Source organism: Haliaeetus albicilla, chromosome 12 (assembly GCF_947461875.1).
Source record: "Haliaeetus albicilla chromosome 12, bHalAlb1.1, whole genome shotgun sequence".
NCBI lineage: Eukaryota > Metazoa > Chordata > Aves > Accipitriformes > Accipitridae > Haliaeetus > Haliaeetus albicilla.
In genome coordinates this window covers 5,635,342-5,655,306 of record NC_091494.1, presented here as the reverse complement: position 1 = coordinate 5,655,306, position 19,965 = coordinate 5,635,342, and the positions used below count along the sequence as shown (strand labels likewise).

Genomic DNA, 19,965 nt, shown 5'->3' with positions numbered 1-19,965 from the left:
TGAGCTGGCGTGGGGCAGCATATCTGCTCACCGGACCCCAAGGAGCCAAGAAAGGCATTGACCAGACAGCCGGGTTTTGCTTTATCAGAGCTTTGCAGCTTCCCAGAGCCTATGCTTGGCTGCAAAGCCGGGTCCAACCCTTCGCCGAGGTGACCTTCCCCTCCGGGACGGGGTTATCAGTGTGTTTGGTAACGAGTTTTTCCCCTCCGGGTAACCGGGAGCACCCCGCCGGCCTCGGGCTGGCTGTGGCGGTGCCGGGGCACGGGCAGCGACCGGCCATCCTCCGGGTGTCCCCCGACATCCCCGCCGCGGGTATCCGAGCGCCTCCCCGCTGCCCTCTCCTGGCCCCTGCCGAGGCTGCAGAGCTCCCGAGCCCGGAGCCTCGGCGCAGAGCCCTGCCAGATGAGCTACTAGGCACCAAGCTAAAACCATTGCCTCCCACGGCCCTTCAAACACGAAAGGGAAGAGCCATCCCTCAGCAGGACAGAGCACAGCCATTTAGAAACACAGTTAAACCTCGTTGGGCACCCAACCGTTTTCCTTTCTCATATAATCCCAGTAATAAACATATATAAACAGTGATGGGATCTTCCTCGCATCATCCCGCAGACATGGGAAGGCAGTTCTCCTATGGTCTGGGCCTGATCTTTTCCCGCAGGAGATCAGCACTTTGCTGCTGGTTACTCCTCACTTAAAACACTAATACTTCTCAAAAATACTCTTTGGTATGAAATTTTAGCCACGCCTTTTGCAAAAGGTCTTCCTTTCATTATGAAGTTTCTGACCCAACGGTCACATATGGAACCCAGAGAACCCACTGGCTCCTGGTAGATGGTTGGCAAAAGGCACCTGAGAAAAGCAGGGCTGCTGCCTTCACCTCATCCCGAGGGGATCTGCGCTGCCTCTGGGGATTTTAGGACCCCAGCTACCGAAGAAAGCTGAGAACCGCTCTTCTATCCACTCTGAAAAATGATTTAGATCTCCATAGGCACCTGGCACTTTTTCATTTTATTCTTGCAAGAGCTTAATTACCCAAGTGATTCTAGTAACTGTTAACGCTGAAGCTGACAAGAATAAAATATTGTGTTGCAATCACCTTGCTCCATGAAGTTAAGCACATGCTTACGGGATTTATGGGAGCAGGGCCTCTGTGCATGAGGAGTTTGTCACCGCACATCCACAGGCTCTGATTGATTCCAGCTCAGCCTCACAGCCGTGATTGAGAGCAGCCAGGGACGGCAGCCACAAATACTCAGCCTCCACAATAACTCACAGCATCTCCCCGTGACAAGCCCCATTCTGCGATACCAAAATGCTGCAAAAATGCTGGTGCCCCATGCCACAACCACCCCTGGGCTCCTGCACTAGGAGGTTCACCCATGGATTCGGGGTGAGCCCCCCATCTCACCCAGCCTCCCTCCTGCTCCGCCACTCCTTGAGCCAGGTGGGATCTCCGGAAAAAGCCCTTCTCCTCCATCACCGGAGACAAATGGAGCTCCTGCACTGGAAGAAAGGAAATCCAGGAGATTTCTAGATACCTTGGGTTTGATTTTGGATGCCTGAACACCCATTAACAACCTCAACCACAAGCGTGGGCTGAGATGCCTGTCGGATCACTGCTGTTTGTTCAGCCGCCCCAAAGCTGTACGAGCTGGAGATAATCCAGAGGAAAAAAGGCTTTGCAAATAATATCAATAGTGCAAACACCACCAGGCTGAGCTTGAGTCAGGAACCCAAATCCTTCAGACTGATTAACACATCTCACCTCAAGCTTTTTGCCTTAAACTCCACTTTTAAGTTCATAATTGTTGAAATATTTCTACTCGCCGAGACCCGCTCCTGCCTGCTCACTCTGAATCTCCCAGGCCTCGCTCCCCTTACATGTGCTCTCCCATCTGAAGAGGTCCCTTCTGCTCAACTCCATCTGTGCTGAGAAATTTGTTTACCACGTGCATCTGCTAAACCATTCGATGGCAGCATCTAGCATGACACGCAGTGGTCAAGGTGGAAATATAGAGATACGAAAACGAGTCATCCTGTGCTTTGAAAAGTGCTGGGATACGTGCTTCTGGCTCTGAAAGCAGCGTGCTCTACACCAGTCTGCTTCAGCCCCCGAAAGCATGGATGTTCCCAATGAGCTGAGCTGTTAGTGAAGGATCTGGCTGGTAAAAATACCCTGGACATGTTTTTAGGGTCATCTCTTGTTTAGGATCTTCTTTGTGCATGTGCTAATGCTCCACCAATCGTCTCTCCTGACTTTTGCTGGGTGCTTAAATGTAAGCACCTCTCTGCTCGATGAAATGGGTGCTGGTACCTCGGCCTCTCCAGCTCACAGTTCACAGCGTTCGGGCTCAAAGGGACACTGCTTTCCCCCTCATCACTCCCTCGGGGACAGGTATCTCTGGCAGGGCGACGAGAGGCTGGGAGACTCACCCATTCTCCTATGACACTCAGTTTGGTTTTGGTAGAAAGCCCCAGCTCAGGACACAGCACAGCGAGGCCTGCTGCTGCTGCTTGGTGTGCCCATGTCTACAGCAAATTTCATGGGAGTCACTCTGAGAAGAGCGATGTCACCCCCAAGGAGGAAACGTGTCCTTGTCATCCCACCTCTAGTGGAGCATGTCCTCCATCTGCACAGAGCAGCTACGCTGGAACAGCAGATACATCAGTATCAACTTGTGCAGAAGGCTTGCTCCCTGCCAGCACCTGCGTGACACCACGCTGAGCAATATCATCCCTGAAATACAGAGATGTGCAACAGGAAGGTCCACACCTCCAAAGACCCACCACATGCTGACCCTTACTCCACCCCAACCAGCACTACAAATAAGGTCACGTCAACATCGCATGGCTGCAACCCACATAGTTGCAATCCAAATACCATAATTATTTTACCAAGGACGAAAGGGGCAGTAAACAAGCAAATGGAGCGAGGAAGTTTGCCCAGAAAGCCTCTGAGATACCAAAATTCAGGTCAGAGGTCTACAGGCAGTTGCAGGCATTTCCAGAAGATGATCTGTGTTTTCCAAAGCCCTCTTCCAGCCAGACCACCAGCAGTCCCCTGACCTGGGAGCTGGCTTCATTCAGGAGTGAGTGTGCTTAGACAGTGTTTGGCTCAAAGAGCAAAGCAAACAGAAAAGTCGTGCTCTGTGAAGGTTTTCATGAATGGCTTCCTCCATTCCCCCTTCACTGGCTTATATGCTTCTCACCAGCAGAGGAATCTGTATGCAAATCACCCTCCTGATTAAATGCAGAAGCAGACAACGTTACAGGGAATTAGGCAGCATAATAAATGGGTTTATACCTTAAAAAAATGCTGTGGAACAAGGAATTGCAGTGACAGCCCAAAGGCCACCTTCATGCCCCGAAGGCGAACAAACCAGGAAGACCCAAGTGTGACACCAGCCAGATTTTATAACAATTTATGTCAGAACAATGAATTTGGATTTCTACCAAATTCATTATTGGCAGTAAGCAAGTAATTCAGCAGAGCCCTGGTGCAGCGCACTTTTCTGCAGAATCTGCCAGCAAGCTGGCTTCCAGCTCTTGCAGTCAAAGAGGTGACAAGAGGGGTTTGCAGGTACCTCCCACAAAGGCTCTCACCTGCCTGGGGCAGTGCGATGTTCTCAGCCACCAGCTTAGCCCGGTGCACCAACATCAAAGTGCCTCTGAGCTGGTACATCCCTGCTGTGGGGCTGGTGACCCGGGTTAGGGCGAGCGGAGGTGCGGTGGGGGAGGACAGGTAAGCTCTGAACCTTGTGTCTCCGTGTTTACTCCCCGCTTGTTCCTTGCTGAACTAGCCTGAAGAGGCCAACCTTCCCAGGTGGATATATCACCCTGGAGGTATGCTCTGAGACCACGAGTGGGTCTGTTGAAGAGTACTGAAGAGCATCAGCAACTTCTGGCTACTGCTGCTCCATGCCCGATGCAGGACAGTGCGTAAAATAGTTTCTTTTAGCCAAGCTCCAAAGTTAAGCACATGCTTAAACAGTTTTCTTGCATAAAGATGCATTCCCAAATCAGACTGTTAGTCTAGATTAATGCCGGCCAGCTACAGATGAACTTCTCTGAGTCATTCCCTGGAGACATCAGGTCTCCTAAAATAGCAACAACAACAGAATCCATAGAAAGGCTTGAATATTTCGACTGAAAGCTATCATCACAATGCTTTACATAAGTGTGGCGAACACGCCACCCTCCCCAGACTGAAATAAGGATTCGCTTCAGGCCAGGGCACTTTCGCATTTCAGTCTCAGACACTGGGAAGCGCAGCCCTGCCGATGCTGCTGATATTGCCTGATGCAACATGCTCCCTTATTTTTTTTCTTCCCCTGCAATTTTAATACAGTGAAACTACTTGAGGAAAAGTCCAGAGATACTGGAGTCAATCAGTGTTGTCAGAAAAGTGGTGGCAACAGTTGGCGCTTCAGAGGTTTGCATGGGGAAAGGCAACAAACCCTGCTCAAGACCGTGGAGGCTTCGTGTAGACCGGCAGCAGCTTTGAGACAAGTGGAAGAAAACTTGAACGCAAAGAATGACAGGGGCCATTTTCCCAGATGTCCAACACAGGTTGAAACATAGGTGTTGTCCTCCACAGCCCTTCTTGCCATGTGATGTGGATGGAGACAGAGAAGGGCCAACATCCTGGAGCAATGATGCTGGAGTCAGAAGAACCATGAGGCAGCAGCTTGGCATGTGCCGTCATGCTGAACTGGGGTCCTGCCACATCTCCAGAGGGAAAACAAGGAACAAGTGAGGACTGTAGGGAGCCTGAGGGCACCAACAGTCCTCAGTTGCCCCAGTCATCCTCACTTGGGACCTCCACCCATGACCCATTGCTCCAGAAGCTCTATTTAAGCTGAGGTCTGGGCAACTACTTTTTTTTTCTTGGGTTGTCCTGTAGGTGTATCTGTTCTTAGGTTTTCCCAGATTGATCTTAGAGTTTTCTTGGTGCCTTGCTTTTACTGGGTGACGCCTGGACTGTTGATGGGCCCCATTGGTGCTACCAGTACCACGCTCTGCTTGCCTGGCTGTGGGGCTGCACCCAGGCCCATGTTGTGCCTGTCCCCGATTCCTGGTTCACCTTCCCTCAGGTGGGTGGGTGGTCTTTGTTGTTCTACAGGGTCGTAGAAGAAGGATGCAGTGCTGTGTAGGTGTTAAGCTCACGGCAACACCATCTGGCTCTCTTTGGCCCCATTCCTGATGGAGCCCAGCTCCCTTATCCTTAGGTGACCCTTAGTCCCCTGCCTGCCTTCCTCCACTTGAGATCCCCTATCAATTTTCATCAGTCTCATGAAATTTCCACAATCCTGTTTAGACCCAAACCTAATTGTGATCCCCTCCTGCTGCTTGGCATCCTCAAAACCTTCACTGGTACCTCGCAGGCTCCTTCAACCCTGGTGAGCACCTTCCTCCATCCCTCTCCAACCCCACTGAAATTCCCCTATGTCCTCCCAGCTCTTCTCCTTTCACGAGCACTCACCAGCTTTCTGCTAGTGGTTTTGTAACCTTTAACAGCAAGTTCCTTGAGGGTTTTTCTGCAAAATACTTTTTTCCTGTTGACCCTGGTTCTCTCTATGCTGCTCATGGGAGGGACAATCCTGTAAATTCCTCACCAGACCCTTCCATGGTTGTGTCCTGCTCATGCAAAGTGGTTTTTCATCTTGTGCTAGTGTGATGGGGCTATCTCCCTTATTGTGCATTCTCCCATGGCAATTGTTTAATTTCCTGCTTGCTCCCCATGCCTGTGGCTTGTCTCCCGGCACTCCTGATAGTTTCGAGTTTTCTGGCAGCTTCACTGCTTGCTCAGGAGGGCTGGGACAGCAGTTTTTTAATAATTTGATGGAGCTGGTTCCTGTATAGGAGCTAGTAGGGTTGTGCTGGCAATTAGATGGGTAAGACCTGGGCTTAAGGGTCCTTATTTGACTTGGGAATTGCTGAGGAATGCAGAGCTGGGAGGGAAGAGGCAAAAGAAAGAGTTCATCTGAGGTTGAGCTTTTCCTTGCAAAAGCCAAACCCTGCGTGGAAGGCATCTCTGCAGCACTTCACTGTGAGGCTCCACCATGGGATAAAGCCCTTTTTTTGTACAACCCAACCAATGTTTCACCTGCCACCTATATAATACCATACCACTGGAAGCCTGTGCAAGGGCTCATTTTCATCCAGGGTCATTCATAAAAATGCACGGTACTAAGGAGAGATGCCAAACCCCAAGGTGGATCCAAAGCACGTGCACAGCTGGAAAGCGGTGGAGGTGAAATACGTGTTTTAAGTCATTAATCTTCTCCTCAAACCCAAAATCAAGCTGCTGAGACTCGCCAAGGGCACCCTCTGGCGGCAGGGAGCTTGGCGGAGGGACTCTAAATTTCGAGGGCCGGGGAAGAAACGACCCTCGGCAGGGAGCTTGAGGGTTTTGTGGATTTATTTAAAAGCAAAGAGGCGCTTGCTTGAGTAAAGCCACTCCCGGCCTGGGGTGAGAGCTGGCGGGCGGCCGCCTGAGGGGGCTGTGAGGGCGTTCGTGGCCCGGGGGAGGCGGGCCCGGCCCCGCGGGGCAGAGCTGCCATTTCGCGGGCGTCCCTCCCGCGGCGGGCGGCACCGCCCCCTCCCTCAGGCTGCGGGGCGCGACATGGCGGCGGGGCGGGCGCTGCGGCTGCTGCCGCTGCTGGCGGCCGCGGCCACGGTGGTGCTGGAGCCGGCGGCCGCCGTGTGGCCGCAGCCCCAGGTCGAGGGCTACCCGCCGGGCCGCGGTCGCTGCTCGTTGCCTCCCCGCCGCTTCCGCTTCGCTTACGCCGCCGGCTCCGCTGTGGGGCCGGGCTGCGCCGTGCTGGAGGCGGCCTTCCAGCGGTACTGGGCGCTGCTCTTCGCCGCCGCCCGCCCGACCGGTGAGGCGGGGCGGGGGCTGCCGGCGGGGCGGGGGGCTCTGCGGCCCGCTGGAAGGGCGGTTGGCCCTTTCACGTGTGGCTTTATTCTTAAAAAAAAAACCACAAACCCAAACCCTCGTTTATTTGGGGGCTCAGACCATGGGGTTTGTGTGGTGGTCTGCTTTTAGACCCCCTTATTTCCTCAGTTCGGCAGGGGCTGGTGGCGAGGGGAGGTGGTAGCTGTGGTCTGATGGCGCGGTGGCTTGAATCGAGTCTTGTAGCAAAGGGCAGCATTGCGCTCGTACGTGGAGGTCAATGCCTGTGGCACGCACATTTTAAAATAAAATCTAATCCTGTTTGGCACAGTGAGCACTAGTTGTCTTCCATTTCTTTCAAGGAGTTAGGCTTTTGCTATCAAGAGTTTGCTCTTTCTATCTCATTTTTTTATCTCCTCCAGATCGTGTTTCAGCTCCCCAGCACTTCGTTTTGCTTCCTTTTCTTGCAACTGCAGGGAGAGCTGCTGCCACCGGTGTTGCAGTTGCTCCAGCTTCAGTGCTTTTTGCATGTCTTGGCTCTTGCCTTTTCTAGCAGTTCTTGGTATCCAGTGTGAAGCTTTACCTTGAGGAAAGACTTTTGTTGCTTCACGTGTGTTTCTTCCAAGTACGTATTTGTGCCGTGGGGTTCTCTCTGCCAAAGTTAAGCTGTTACGCATCCCGAGGCAGCATGGCTTTTCTGGCAGAGATTCATCCTGAAATTGTAGGGTGAGATGAGGAAAGGCAAAAGCTTTAAGAGCCTGGGCTTGATTTGTTGATAGGTTGTAAAGGTTTCTTGGGCCTGGACTTCTTGACAGCACCCATTGCATGTCTGGGGTGAAATGCAGGAAATTCTCTGGCTGCATTTGCAGAGGCAAACACAGGCTGGGGAGCCGGCCACGCACGGATGCTCAGTGCCTGCGTGGGTCTGCGGCAGCCTGAAGTGCTGTATCTGGGGAATATGAAACGCTTCATTCATCAAAAAGAGCTAGTTACTCTGCCTCCAAGCATTTTAAATGCCAGTGTGAACTCTGCCGCCACTGATCAAAGCAGAGAAGGGTAACAGTGTTGGAAGCCGCTTTGCTTCGTCTCGAGCACGTCGTGCTTTGACAAAGGCAAGTTTGAAACACTGAGAAGAACTGTTTGGCTTATTTTATTTCTTCAACTCTTGTAAGTAGCAATAGAAATAAATCTTGATTTGGGAGCTGAGAAGACTCCTCTTGTTTCTTTTTTGCTGCTAGGAGCTAAACTTTAAACAGCTGATACAGTTATTCACATTTTCCCGTTCCTCTTGGAGGGGAAATATGACCATCACATCGAGCAATTTTCTGTGATCTCGAGATTGAGCTTATACTCATCACTTTCCATACACCCTGCTTTGTGACACTCAAACTACACAATTAATTTTAGGGCTTTTTTCCCTCTTTGCCTTCCTTATTTTTTTAAACATGGGTGGTTAGTAATAACAGGCAATGGAAACCCTGGATGGAAAGAAATAGGTTCTATTAATAGAGAAAATAAAAGGCAGAAACCATTTTCTGTCTGTTTTGGAAAGCTGCTGTGTCAGTTCAACAAGCAAGCAAGATTATGTCCAAATTCTGCATTCATCCTGGACTTCAAGCATGAAAACAGAGACTAATTTAAGTTAGGAGGGACATATGAGGGTCTTTGGTCAAGCCCCTGCTCAAAACAGGGCCAAAGCTGGAGTTAGAGCCAACTTTGCAGTTGGGTCAAGCTTCTCAGGGCTGTGTCCAGCTGAAATTGTGGTATTTCCAAGGATGGAGAACTGACCCCTTGCTGAAGTGTTTGACCACCCTCAAGGTAAAGAATTTTTTTCCTTCTCTCTGATTGCGATTTCCCTTGTTGCTTTTCCCTTGTCCTTAAGCTGGGCAGCTCCTAAACGACTCCAGGAGAGAGCCAGGACCCTCCATCTCTGATGTCTTCTCCTGCTAACCTGCTGCAGTCATTGCGTTAGCGTCCTTGTCTTCCAGTCTATGACCATAATTAACTTGACGTGTGCCTTCACAGCGCTCTTTTAAACCATGAACCTCAGCCTTTGTGGTTGATGTGTCACTGACCCCTGCTGTGCCCATCTGCATTGCCTTCTAGGTGTGATAGTGGTGGTGCCTGCCTGCTCCTTGGCCGAGGAGGCCATGTTCGGGTTTGGCAATGTCTCCCTGGGCGGGTTTAAACGTGGTGTGTGGTGGTGGGATCAATTCTGTTGATGCTTCTCAATAGAATGAGTATTTCCCGTGTCCCCAGGCTTGATAGTGGCTGTCCCTGGTGAGCTGCTGTCTTGCCGAGCAGAGGGAGCAAGGTCTTGCTGTGCTGGCGCGCCAGCTCTCACATCTGCAAGGTTGCCTTGGCTACCGGCTCGTCTGTAACGGAGAGGAAAGCTCAAAACAGAGGGCTATCTTCAAGCCATTTCCCTTTTCTCTGCAGAGGTTTCACCATTCCTTCCTGGAGAAATGTGGGGGTTCTGGCTCCTGCGAGCTTTGGAGCACAGGCTCTCTGCATTTCACCTGAACACTGGTGGTGCCATGGTCTCTCTGAAGTCTGCTTGGTGCCTGGCTTCTGACCAGGCTCACTCAAAGCCAAGATTTTTATTTTTTAGGGACCATATTGAGCATTGGCTGTTCCTGGGAATGCTGTGAGGGTGTAGGCGTGGACCTTGGCTGTGATTAGCAGGGTCCCACTCCACTAACCCATGCTCCTCCTGGCCAGAGACTGCTGTGAGTAGCCCCATGTGTCTCAGCGAAGGCTGAACACGTCCCTTTTGGGCTGGGGGAGTGACTCCAGTGAGGACTCGGGCCTGTGCATCCTTGGAAGTGCTCCTTCACATAGGGAAGCGTGGCTAGAGCTCCTGCTTGGGGTCTGAATGTGGATGGGTTTATTTTTCTAGCCGCTGCGCCTGGGACCTGCTCTGCAGAAGGTGAAGCCTTTCTGTGCTGGGTGAGACTTTTTGGTGGCCTCTAACTCAGCCCGACTCTGCAGTATGCTTGGATTCATTCTCCACCCTTTTTTACAGGGTTTCTTTGCCCTTTCTAAGAAGTGTGGGTAGGGTAGCAGAGCTCTTGGGTTTGTGCTTTTTTCCTGGTGCTGGGAGAGTTTGGAAACATGAAGCTTTTCACCCCCACTGGGTAAGATTTGAGTAGTCGCAGCTGTAGCTTAGAGCAGGGGCTGGTGTCCAGGAAGCCTTGGGGGCTGCTACTAGACCACACTCTGATGTCTCTCCTCTTCTGTGTGCTCCTTTAAGCTCCACTGCAAAGCCTTCCCTGGGGGGCCTCCTCACCAGCAGACCTTCTCCGTGCTGAAGGTTAGGGTCAGCTGATGTGCTCCTGGTTGCCTGTGTTGAAAGAAGCCCCTGCTTAACACCCCTGTGCCTCCTCTGGAGTGAAGGGGGGGGTGTGTCCGTTTCTGCCACGTGTATTAAAAGTCCATGTACTCCTGCGCCTCCATCGCTAGCGGGGCTGGGAGGATGGCGATGGATGGAAAGGAGGGAAAAGAGCAAGGATGGGGTTGATGTCCGTGGTCTGTGTCCTTTGCAGAGAATGAGCCATCCTGGGGGATGCCCTGCACTCAGCTCCTGGTCTTTGTTGCCACACCGGGCTGTGATGGGTTTCCCAGCCTGGACTCCAAGGAGAGCTGTAAGTACAGAGATTGGGAGCAGAAGTGACTGGAGCGGGAGCGTGGCTGTTTCTGTGCCCCTTAGAAATAGCACTTTGCAGCACTTACCCCCAGTTTTAGGGAGCCAGCCATCCTTACTGTGTTATTGAGAAACTGGGGAAAGGAGGGAGCAACTTACCTGAGGATGCTGATAAAGCAGTGGGAGAAGTTTAAAACAAAAAAAGAAACCCCAAAATCTGTTCTCTGGGATCCCAGGGTGCAGTCCTGTATCAAAACTCCTGCCTGGTGCTGCTGTAACCCTGTAGCTGGGGCTGTCATGGCCCATAGCAGTGTGTGATGGAGCGTGGGACCTAATGCCAGCAGTGGCCCCTCTGATGCTGTGTTTCAGATAAGCTGTCTGTCTTGGAAGGCTCCTTGCTGCTCTCTGCGGATGCTGTCTGGGGAGCTCTCAGAGGTGAGGTGTGCTTTCTGTGGGGCATTCCCGCTCTCCCTGCCTCAGGCCTATGGGGATGTCTCTCTCTGCCTCTCTCTTTCCGTAGACTTATTTGTTAATTGAGCTCTATTCCTTTGGGGGAATCTGTGCTGAGAAAGGGACTGTGTGTGGTTTTCCTGCAGGCCTGGAAACATTCAGCCAGCTCGTTGGGAGAGATGAGAACGGCACGGTGAGTCCTGGCCTCATCTCCTGAGGGCAGTCAGCTCTCCATAATGCTCCTGCCTCCGTGGGGACAGGCTGAGGATTGCTGGGATGCTCGGGGTGAGGGGGGTACCAGCAGTGCAGCATGGCCTTACCAAGGGCCAAGTCAAGATTCATGAATCCAGCCAGAATCCTGCCTTCTGAGCGAGTAAAGCATTGCAGCTCTTTCTGGCTAGCTTGCACCCTGGGTAGTGAGGGTACCCCTCCTTGTCTCACCAGCCCTGGGAGACAAAGGTAACCCTGATTGTCTCCTGCTAATGGTTGTGTTGCCCAAAGCCCTGCTCGCCTCTTCCTCATGTTCTCTGTGTGCAGTACTACATCAACAAGACAGAAATTGTGGATTTTCCCCGCTTCCCTCACCGGGGACTGTTGCTGGACACCTCTCGTCACTACCTGCCCCTGAGAGCCATCCTGGAAACTCTGGTAGGGTGCCTGTGCTGGGAGGTGAGGTGGTTTAGTTGGGTGTCCCTTCCTCTGCAACAACTGAAGGCTCCTTGAGTGGCCTGGAGGGCTTTTTGGTTTTTTTTGTGTTGCTTCTTTCCAAAGATCCTAGGAGCTGTCTAATGCATAGGCTACTGCATCTACATCTCATTGAGGAAGAGCTTGTCAAACCTAGGCTTTTTGAACAAAACCAGCTTGCTTGTACCTAGATGAAGCAGCAGGCTGGGGTGGGATGCTGCGTGACCTCAATTCTTAATATACAGACGTGCATCATGGAAAGATGCTTCTGTGCTGTAGGTCCTGCCCAGTGCCCATGGCTGGGTTTGCTCACGGTGTAACTCTCAGCTGCCTCATTTGAGTGATTTCTCAGCTCCCTTTGTAAATAGGATAAGGAAGAAAACCCTGAGGGGTACCTTGGATTCTTGCAATCCGGATTACTTTTCGAGGCTGGGTTGTTTCTGAGGCAAAGGAAAACACTGGCTTCATCCCAGCCACGTTAGATGGAGGTGGGTGGTCATTCTGTGTTCTTCCCAAGCAGAATTAAACTTCCAGGTCTCCACCATTGGTTCAGTTATAGGGAGAACAGGGATTTTATTGTGAGCAGAAGCACTACTGGCCCTCTGCAGCTCTTTGTAGTGCTGATGTGTTTGAAGGGAGGTGTCTGAATCCCTCCTGGATCTGGGGAGCATTTGAGGACTTTGCTTTCTTTGTCCTTTTGGAGAACAAGGACCTTGTCCCCTTTCTCTGGCAAGCTGGGTGATCTTTCAGAAGGGACAGGGCGTGTTCATCTTTGTTCCTGTTCCTTTCCAGGATGTCATGGCTTACAACAAGTTCAATGTGTTTCACTGGCACATTGTGGACGACCCGTCTTTCCCCTATGAGAGCTTGACTTTCCCAGAGCTCAGCAAGCAGGTAACCCACCCCAATCACCATGTAGCGCGCAGCCCAGGGGGAGCAGATCCCTCCCTCGGCACCTGAGCAAGGCTCTGAGATTTCCTGTGTTCCCCCAGGGAGCCTTCAATGCTATGACCCACGTGTACACAGCCAGTGACGTGCAGACAGTGATTGAGTATGCCCGGCTGCGTGGCATCAGAGTCATTGCAGAGTTTGACACTCCTGGGCACACCCTCTCCTGGGGTCCAGGTGAGGAGCAGACCCTGCCTGCTGCTGCTGTGAGGAGAGTTGTAGTTGTATGGGCGGGAGGAAGGGGATCTGCAACCTGGATCCCAAAAGCCAGGTGTGGGCAGCTGCGTCCCATGGGCTGGCTTTGAGGAGGAGCAGAGCATCGTCTGGGGGAAGTAGGACCCAATGGTCCGACTTCTGGAACAATATTCAAAGGGAAAAAGTTTCCATCTCTTCTTGAGTCCAAGCTGGGTGACTTTTTGGGAACACCTGCTCTGCCAAAACCAACATTATGGGCAATTGCAAGCATCTTGCGTTTAACCAAGCTTCCTTGCTCTGCTCAGCCACGCGCCAGTCCTGACACACTGCTCCCTGCTCCAAGGACTGCAAGTGTCTCCTCTTCTGTGTCTGGAAGCGCGAGAGGCTCCAGGAAAACGTTGTCCTAGCTTGCTCTCTCCTTCCCCTGCCTCCAAATGCCATGACCCACACTGTGGAGTACACCCTGTGCACGTGGTTGCAACCAAAACTGTGGCTGCCACCCTTCCCTGTCTGCAGCGGGTGCATGAAGCTGGGAGAGGGTGGGGGACTACACCGTTGTTATCTTTCCCCAGCAGGTCTGTGTGTGGTTTCCCACAGGAATATCCCCCAAAAAGCAGTGGGGAGAGATACCAAGGAGAAACCCGGGAAGGGTAGAAACTAGCATCCTGCAAGGATTTGGTGTGTCTGTGTCCCATCCTCAGAGTAGCAGTTGCGGGGGGGGAAGGGGTGTCCAGCCTAAAAGGCTCGAGCTCTGATCTCACTTGGAAGTGTGTGTTTGCGGCGGTAGTGGATGTGCGTGGGGGGAGCACAAGATGAGTGCAGAACACAGATCCCGCCCCATCAGATCAGGCTTCCTGAGCCAGAGATCATGTTTCTGCTGCTGTGATTGTGTCTTGTGTGCCATGTCCAGGTCTTCTGTCTTCACGACTGGCACTGGGCTGTGCTGAGGAGGGTCTGGGGGGTTATACGGTGCATATGGCCACATTTAGCCCCTTCCTCACTGTCCTGTGTTTGTTACGAGCCAGGTGCTCCGGGCCTCCTGACTCCCTGCTATTTGGGCAAGGATCCTTCTGGGACCTATGGGCCCATCAACCCCATTCTTAACAGCACCTACCAGTTTGTGACCAGTTTGTTTCAAGAGGTCAGCGCTGTGTTCCCAGACTTCTTTCTTCACCTTGGTGGTGATGAGGTGGACTTCACCTGCTGGTGAGTCTGTGATCAGTCTGCATGGGGACTGGGGGGAAAGTATCTGGGACTGGGGCTGCAGCCCATTGCTTTTTGGTCATGATCATCTGCAGATCTTTGGTGTCCTGCTCCTCCAGGCTCTGTGTGTTGGTGCCTGGGGTTTCTGTGTGCATGGTGACACTCGTTGTGGGAAGCTGCTGGTGCTGGTACAGCCACAGCTCTTGGAATGTGTGGGCTAGCCTTGGACCGATGTGGGAAGGACTTGGCCGTGTCTTGGCTTTACTCCAGAGCTTGGGTTGCAGTGCTTTTATTCTCTTCTCTTCTCTTTGGTACACAGGAAGTCCAATCCGAAAATTCGTGCCTTCATGAAGGAGATGGGCTTTGGTGAAGATTACAAAAAATTAGAGTCGTTCTACATCCAGAGGTAAGGATGGTTGCATCCTGGGCCTGCAGCTGCAGTATGTGACCAGCACAAATGTCTTCTGCTGTCTCAGGGACACCAGATCTCCTTTTCAGGAGCATGCCCATTGTGGCCTGTCTCCCTGACCCCAAGGGGAGTAGCCTAGCTGCGTTTCGTTGGGAGATTGACCACAAAAAAGCCTGGGACTGAGGAGAAAGAAGTCCCATAAGGGGCCATGCTTTCTCCCTTCTCCTTCAGAAGTACCTTCACGTCCCACTGTGGGTGTTGGGAATATTGGGGCTGCTGCTTTGGCTGTATGCAACCAGCAAAGAGAGGGGAGTGTAGTTGGAATGACCCAAAACTCAATGCTCTTTCCGCTCCAGGCTTCTGGATATCATCTCTTCCCTCAGCAAAGGTTACATTGTGTGGCAGGAGGTCTTTGACAACAGAGTGAAGGTGAGAGCTGCCTGCTTTCCCTAATGCAGTTGCCTGTGCTGGGGTGAACAGCACCAGCAATCCAGCCAGACGCACTGGTGTGCTCTGGTGGTGCCATGCTGGGGGCGGCAGGGGGTACTCTGTTATGGGACTGGGCTTGATCTTGAGATGGTGCTGCCAGTGAGCTGCCCTCATGGTGGCTTTGTCACACTGCTGTCAACGGTCTCTTCCCTCCATATATACAGGTGTATATATACCTCCAAGAGGCAGGTTTTACCCCTGCCCAGGACACTCTGCAAATGGGCTTATCCCTCCCTCTGCTTCTGCAAACCAGATGGGAAGTGGCTCAAAAGTCAAGCCAAAGTCTGCTTCAGTTTCCCTTTGAGGGTGTTCAGAGCTGTGGATGAGTCAGAACACTCTGCTTGCAGGGGGAGGTGCTCTTGCTGTTGCACTGATCCCGTGCATGGGGTTCGCTTGTGCTCTTCAGGTGAGGCCAGATACCATCATCCACGTGTGGAAGGAGAACTCCATACCGTACATGGAGGAGATGGCGAATGTCACCAAGGCTGGCTACCGGGCTCTGCTCTCTGCCCCCTGGTACCTCAACCGCATCTCCTATGGGCAGGACTGGATGGCAGCCTACCAGGTGGAGCCCTTGAAGTTCGAAGGTGTGTTCCTTGCATCCCCTTCCCGTATGGCAGCTGACTTGTCACTCAGAGGTAGCACTAGGTTTGGCTGTCTTGCTAATCTGTTCTCTCTGCTGCTGTGAAGGTGCTTGAGGGACTGTGTCCTTGGTTCCTGTGCTATGTCCTGTTCCCTTGCTGCCAGCAGAAAACAACTCTGCTCTCCCCCAGCCTGGGGTTTGAAGCAGGGGCTTCCAGAAGGGCAAGTTACTGCCTCTGTAGCTGAGCCACTCACTGCTGTTACAGGCGCCTCTGTGGGCAGGGTGCTAAGTCACCCTGTTATTTTACAACACCCCATCACCTGAATGCTGTGTCCTCTGGCAGGCAGCCCTGAGCAGAAGGATCGGGTGATCGGCGGAGAGGCGTGCATGTGGGGCGAATACGTGGACGTCACTAACCTGGCCCCCAGGCTCTGGTAAGGGAAGCCGTGGGGAGGTTAGCTCGAGTCGCATGGGGCAGGGCTCAGGCCCCTCTCCTTCACCACTGAGCGACGTGTGCCAAACGCCGCAGGTTTGGTCCGCGTGTGGTGCTTGTCCCTGTCCCCTGGCAGCGCCTCTGTGCTAGTAACAGCTTCACTGAGGCTTAAATGAGGGTTTGTAAGACTAACGTGCTCCTGTACAACCTGCTGCTGCAACCAGTATGTGTTCATTGCTGGTCTCTCCTGTCACCCGGTGCACTCCTGATCCACATGTCTCTAGGACTGGATCTTTTGATATACAGAAGCCATGTGCCTTTGTGTGGTGAAGGACTTCGTTTGGGAAAGTGTTGGGAGCTCAGGGCTTTGTGCGAGAAGCTTTTGAACTTCCCCCTGACCCAACTGCCCCTGTCCCTCGTTCCTCAAGGCCGAGAGCTGGGGCCGTAGCCGAGAGACTGTGGAGTAACGCGACCGTCAGGGACCTGCAAGATGCCTACGTGCGGCTGGCCGACTTTCGCTGCAAGCTTCTCAGGTAACCGTCCCTCCTCACAGCCGGATGCTGGCTCATGGGGACAGTGCAAAGGCCACCCTCTCCGGGATTTGACCCTGGGGGGGGCAGCGAGGGTGAAGTGGGCTTTCCCTGGTGCAAAGTGACCCTTGTTTTTATTGAAAATCCCGAGCCTTTCTCCTGCCTGCGTGTGGGCAGAGCTTGCTTTGTGCAGTGCTGGAAGAGAGCCCCTGCTGCCGGCGTGGGTTGGTGGCTCTTCTGAGGAGAGGGCTTTGTGCCGAGGAAGGGGGACCCGTCAGCTATTGCCACTCCTCCTGCAGCACCAGCTTCCCCAGGGAACCTGCCCTTTCCCCGTGCTCCTACACGTGAGCAAAAAAACAGTCTATAAGTGCAGGATGAAAATGGCTTCCTCCTTGTCACATCTGAAACCGGGCACCAATGGCCACCCTGTACTCCTTGAACCGCTCAAACCTGACCGTGGGCTCTGCCTGTGCCCTCTGCCTAATGCCATTTCTATGCTCTCTTTCCAGGCGTGGTGTCCAGGCGCAGCCTCTCTACATAGGATACTGTGAAAATGAATTCGGCGGGTTTTGAAGGGAGAATCTTGCTGCCCTCGGTCACTTTGCACACAGGAGGAACGATCCCTCTCTCTCAAAAGCTGCTGGCTTGGCAGAGGGACCCCTTCCCACCCCCAGCTTCTGCTCTTGCTTTGTTGCAATGAACTTTTTTTTTTCCTTAGTGTGCACTCTTCACCTCTTTTTCTATTTTTATTTCTTTAAATCTATAAATAAATGACCCCAAAGAGGAAAAAAGGTGCCTTTTCATGCTCAGCTGGAGCTTGGGAGACTGTGCAAGGGTTATTGTTAGCAGGAGATGGATAGGGCTTGCTCCGGAGATGCCGATGGAGGAGCATCATCCTGGTGGCTCCAGAGCTTGTTGGGTGCCTGCTCAGCTGGATAAACGGTGTTTAATCTCTGCCATTATCACAGACTCCGTCCCTGCAGAGAGAAGGTGATGAAAAGGTGTGGGCTCCCCCAGTTTTTTCACCTTGACCTCCCACCGTCTGCACCTGACCAAGGCACTACCTGTGCCAGGACAGGTGACACCCCGCCTTGGGTTTGCTTCTGTGGCCTTCCGTGCACCAGCGGTCAACTTTGTGGTGGTGGTTCCTCTCCTTGTCTCTCTCTCTTCTCTCTCTGCCTACGTCCGGGCAGAAGGCTTGCCTGCAAGCCACCGTCTCTGCTGTCCTAAACCGTGTCTGCAGCCATCTCCTCTTCTGGCTTATCCCGAGAAGAAGACAGTCTGAAGCTTCTCCAAGGAGACCTTGCAAACCTGGTGTGAGCGGTGTGTAGATATTACGGAGTCACTGCTCAGCTCTTCAATCAGCTGTTGCGTCTGCTCAAGATTTGGCCAACTGATCCATCCTCCAACAGCGCAGGCACTGTTGTCCTTGGGGTGGGGAGCTCAGCTCCAGGTCTCCTACATCCAGAGGGGTTTGGTTTGGATAGTATCCTCCTTGGAGAAGAGAGTGGTGGTACTGCTGTCCCGCAGAGCTGGGACAGCCGTGGTTCTTGTCCTTTGATGGTTGCGGTTGCTGCACTGGAAACCCTGTCCAGCTGGAATGGGGTGATCTCTCGAGGAGAAATCCTGGCTGATGGGACTGTTGTATGTGTGTCTCGGTCTTAAATGAGTGAGATCTGTTGTTATGGCTGGAAACCTTTTACTGTTGAACTTTAAAAATACAGTATTAACTTTGCATTAAAAATATTCAGAAATTGTCAAGTCTTGCACTTCTTTACCCTCCTGCGAAAGGATACCCAAACACTGTTCCTCTGAAGTGATACATCTTAAAGGGGGGAAAAAAAGCTTGTGAAGCCCAGCCACCCTTAAGCAGGGAAATTTAGCCAGATTTGGGGTAGAGGGATCCCCCCCCCACTCGGGTTGGGAGGGGAAGGGCTGCCTTCCTGTATCCTGGGGCAAAATGCTTCCCTTGGCTTTGGGAAGCATCGCTCTGCAGCGTGAAAAACCTCGGGGGTATTTGGGGAGCAGAAGCTTTCTCTTCTGGTCCAGGCAGGTGGCCTCCGGTGCTTTAGACCCGGGCATCTGCTCCACCTCTGCGTGGCCGCTTCTGCCTGGCTCTGCCCGCAGCCGCACCAGGGGAAGGACAGCTCAGACGCTGTGGTTCGCTGCCGGGCTGCAGCGCTTTGGGCTCTGAGGGGGTGCCAGGCATGGAGGAAGGGGGTTAGTATCCACGGCCCTGCTTCCCGGGGGGGGGGTCTGCGCCAGGATCTCCCCCAAACCACCATCTTGGCCGGGATCCCTGTCGGTGGGGAGGGAGCACCCCGCTTTCCTCCGCCGCGGCCTCGCCGCGCGGCCCATTCCTTCCAGAACATCTATTTTGGTCGCGTAAAACTTGCCGGGGAGCAGAGGAGAACAGGCAGCGTGTGAATCACTCGGGGCCAACGGGTTTAAAAATAAACCCAAGCGGCGGTGAAGAACAGCCGCTGAGCCCCCGGATTTCGGCAGGATTACGCTCCGCGCCTCCAAAACCCACCCGTGGGTGCCCACCCTGGGCGCTGTCCCCGTCCAGTGGGTTTTACTGCGACATGCTTGCGTATGTTTGCGTATGCTTGCACGCGCGCGCTTGCAGGCGTGTGCACGCTTGCAAACACGTGCACTCATGCACATGCTTGCACACACATGCGTATGGGTCCTTGCAAACACGTGCACTCGTGCACACGTGTGTACACACGTGCACATGCACACTTGCAAACACATGCGCTCCTGTACGTGCTTGCGCACACGCATGCACACACGCAAATGCATGCAAGCACTCACGCACTGTCACACGGGCATGAAGCTGCATGTGCCCGTGCACACTCTTGCATGTTCTTGCACGCATGTGCACATTCTTGCAACCACGTACACACACTTGCAGCACATGCATGTGCTTGCACATGCTCGCACATGCTTGCATGCACACGCTTGCACACACTTGACCGTGCATGCACGTGTGCATGCTTGCACACGCTTACACAAACACGCACAGGCTTGCACAGGCACGCACACGTGCACACGCACGTGCTTGCAACATACGTGCACACGTTTGCACAGTCTTGCACACCCGCCCCCATGCTCACACATGCTTGCACACACCTGCACACATGTGGCAGCGTGCTGGGGAAGCCGGGCACCCCCAGCCCAGCTGCTGCTCTGGGAGTAATTAATTAACGATGGCACCAGGTATTAATGCCGTTCGGTCTAATTACAGATTTTTCGGGGTGGCATGGGGGGTGCAGGAGGGAGGCGCTTCCTTTCCCCTCCCCCCCAGCTGGGGCAGCCCCAAGAGGGCTACCAGGGCGGTGTGGGGTCCATCGAGGCGAAAAATGCAAAAGTGCCAAAATTTGAGCCTTTTCTGCCTATTTAAATCCTGCCCTAAGGTGGTGGCTGGCGGGGAGGAGTGGGGCGTTCACTCTGGAACCTACTGAGGGCCACAGGGGGCGAAGGCAGGAGGCTGCTCAGTG

General features: G+C 53.1%; 1 protein-coding gene across 1 annotated transcript; it reads left to right on the top strand.

The window, feature by feature from the left end:
* The first annotated feature begins 6,592 nt into the window (after positions 1 to 6,592).
* Positions 6,593 to 18,223, top strand: HEXA (hexosaminidase subunit alpha). Its single transcript, XM_069797765.1, has 14 exons — positions 6,593 to 6,881; positions 10,441 to 10,539; positions 10,908 to 10,973; positions 11,135 to 11,181; positions 11,526 to 11,636; positions 12,465 to 12,566; positions 12,665 to 12,797; positions 13,841 to 14,021; positions 14,338 to 14,424; positions 14,784 to 14,856; positions 15,323 to 15,503; positions 15,843 to 15,933; positions 16,361 to 16,465; positions 16,972 to 18,223. The coding sequence occupies exons 1-14, from the start codon at positions 6,626 to 6,628 to the stop codon at positions 17,033 to 17,035; spliced, it is 1,596 nt and encodes a 531-aa protein (XP_069653866.1). The 5' UTR covers positions 6,593 to 6,625; the 3' UTR covers positions 17,036 to 18,223.
* Positions 18,224 to 19,965: the final 1,742 nt, after the last annotated feature.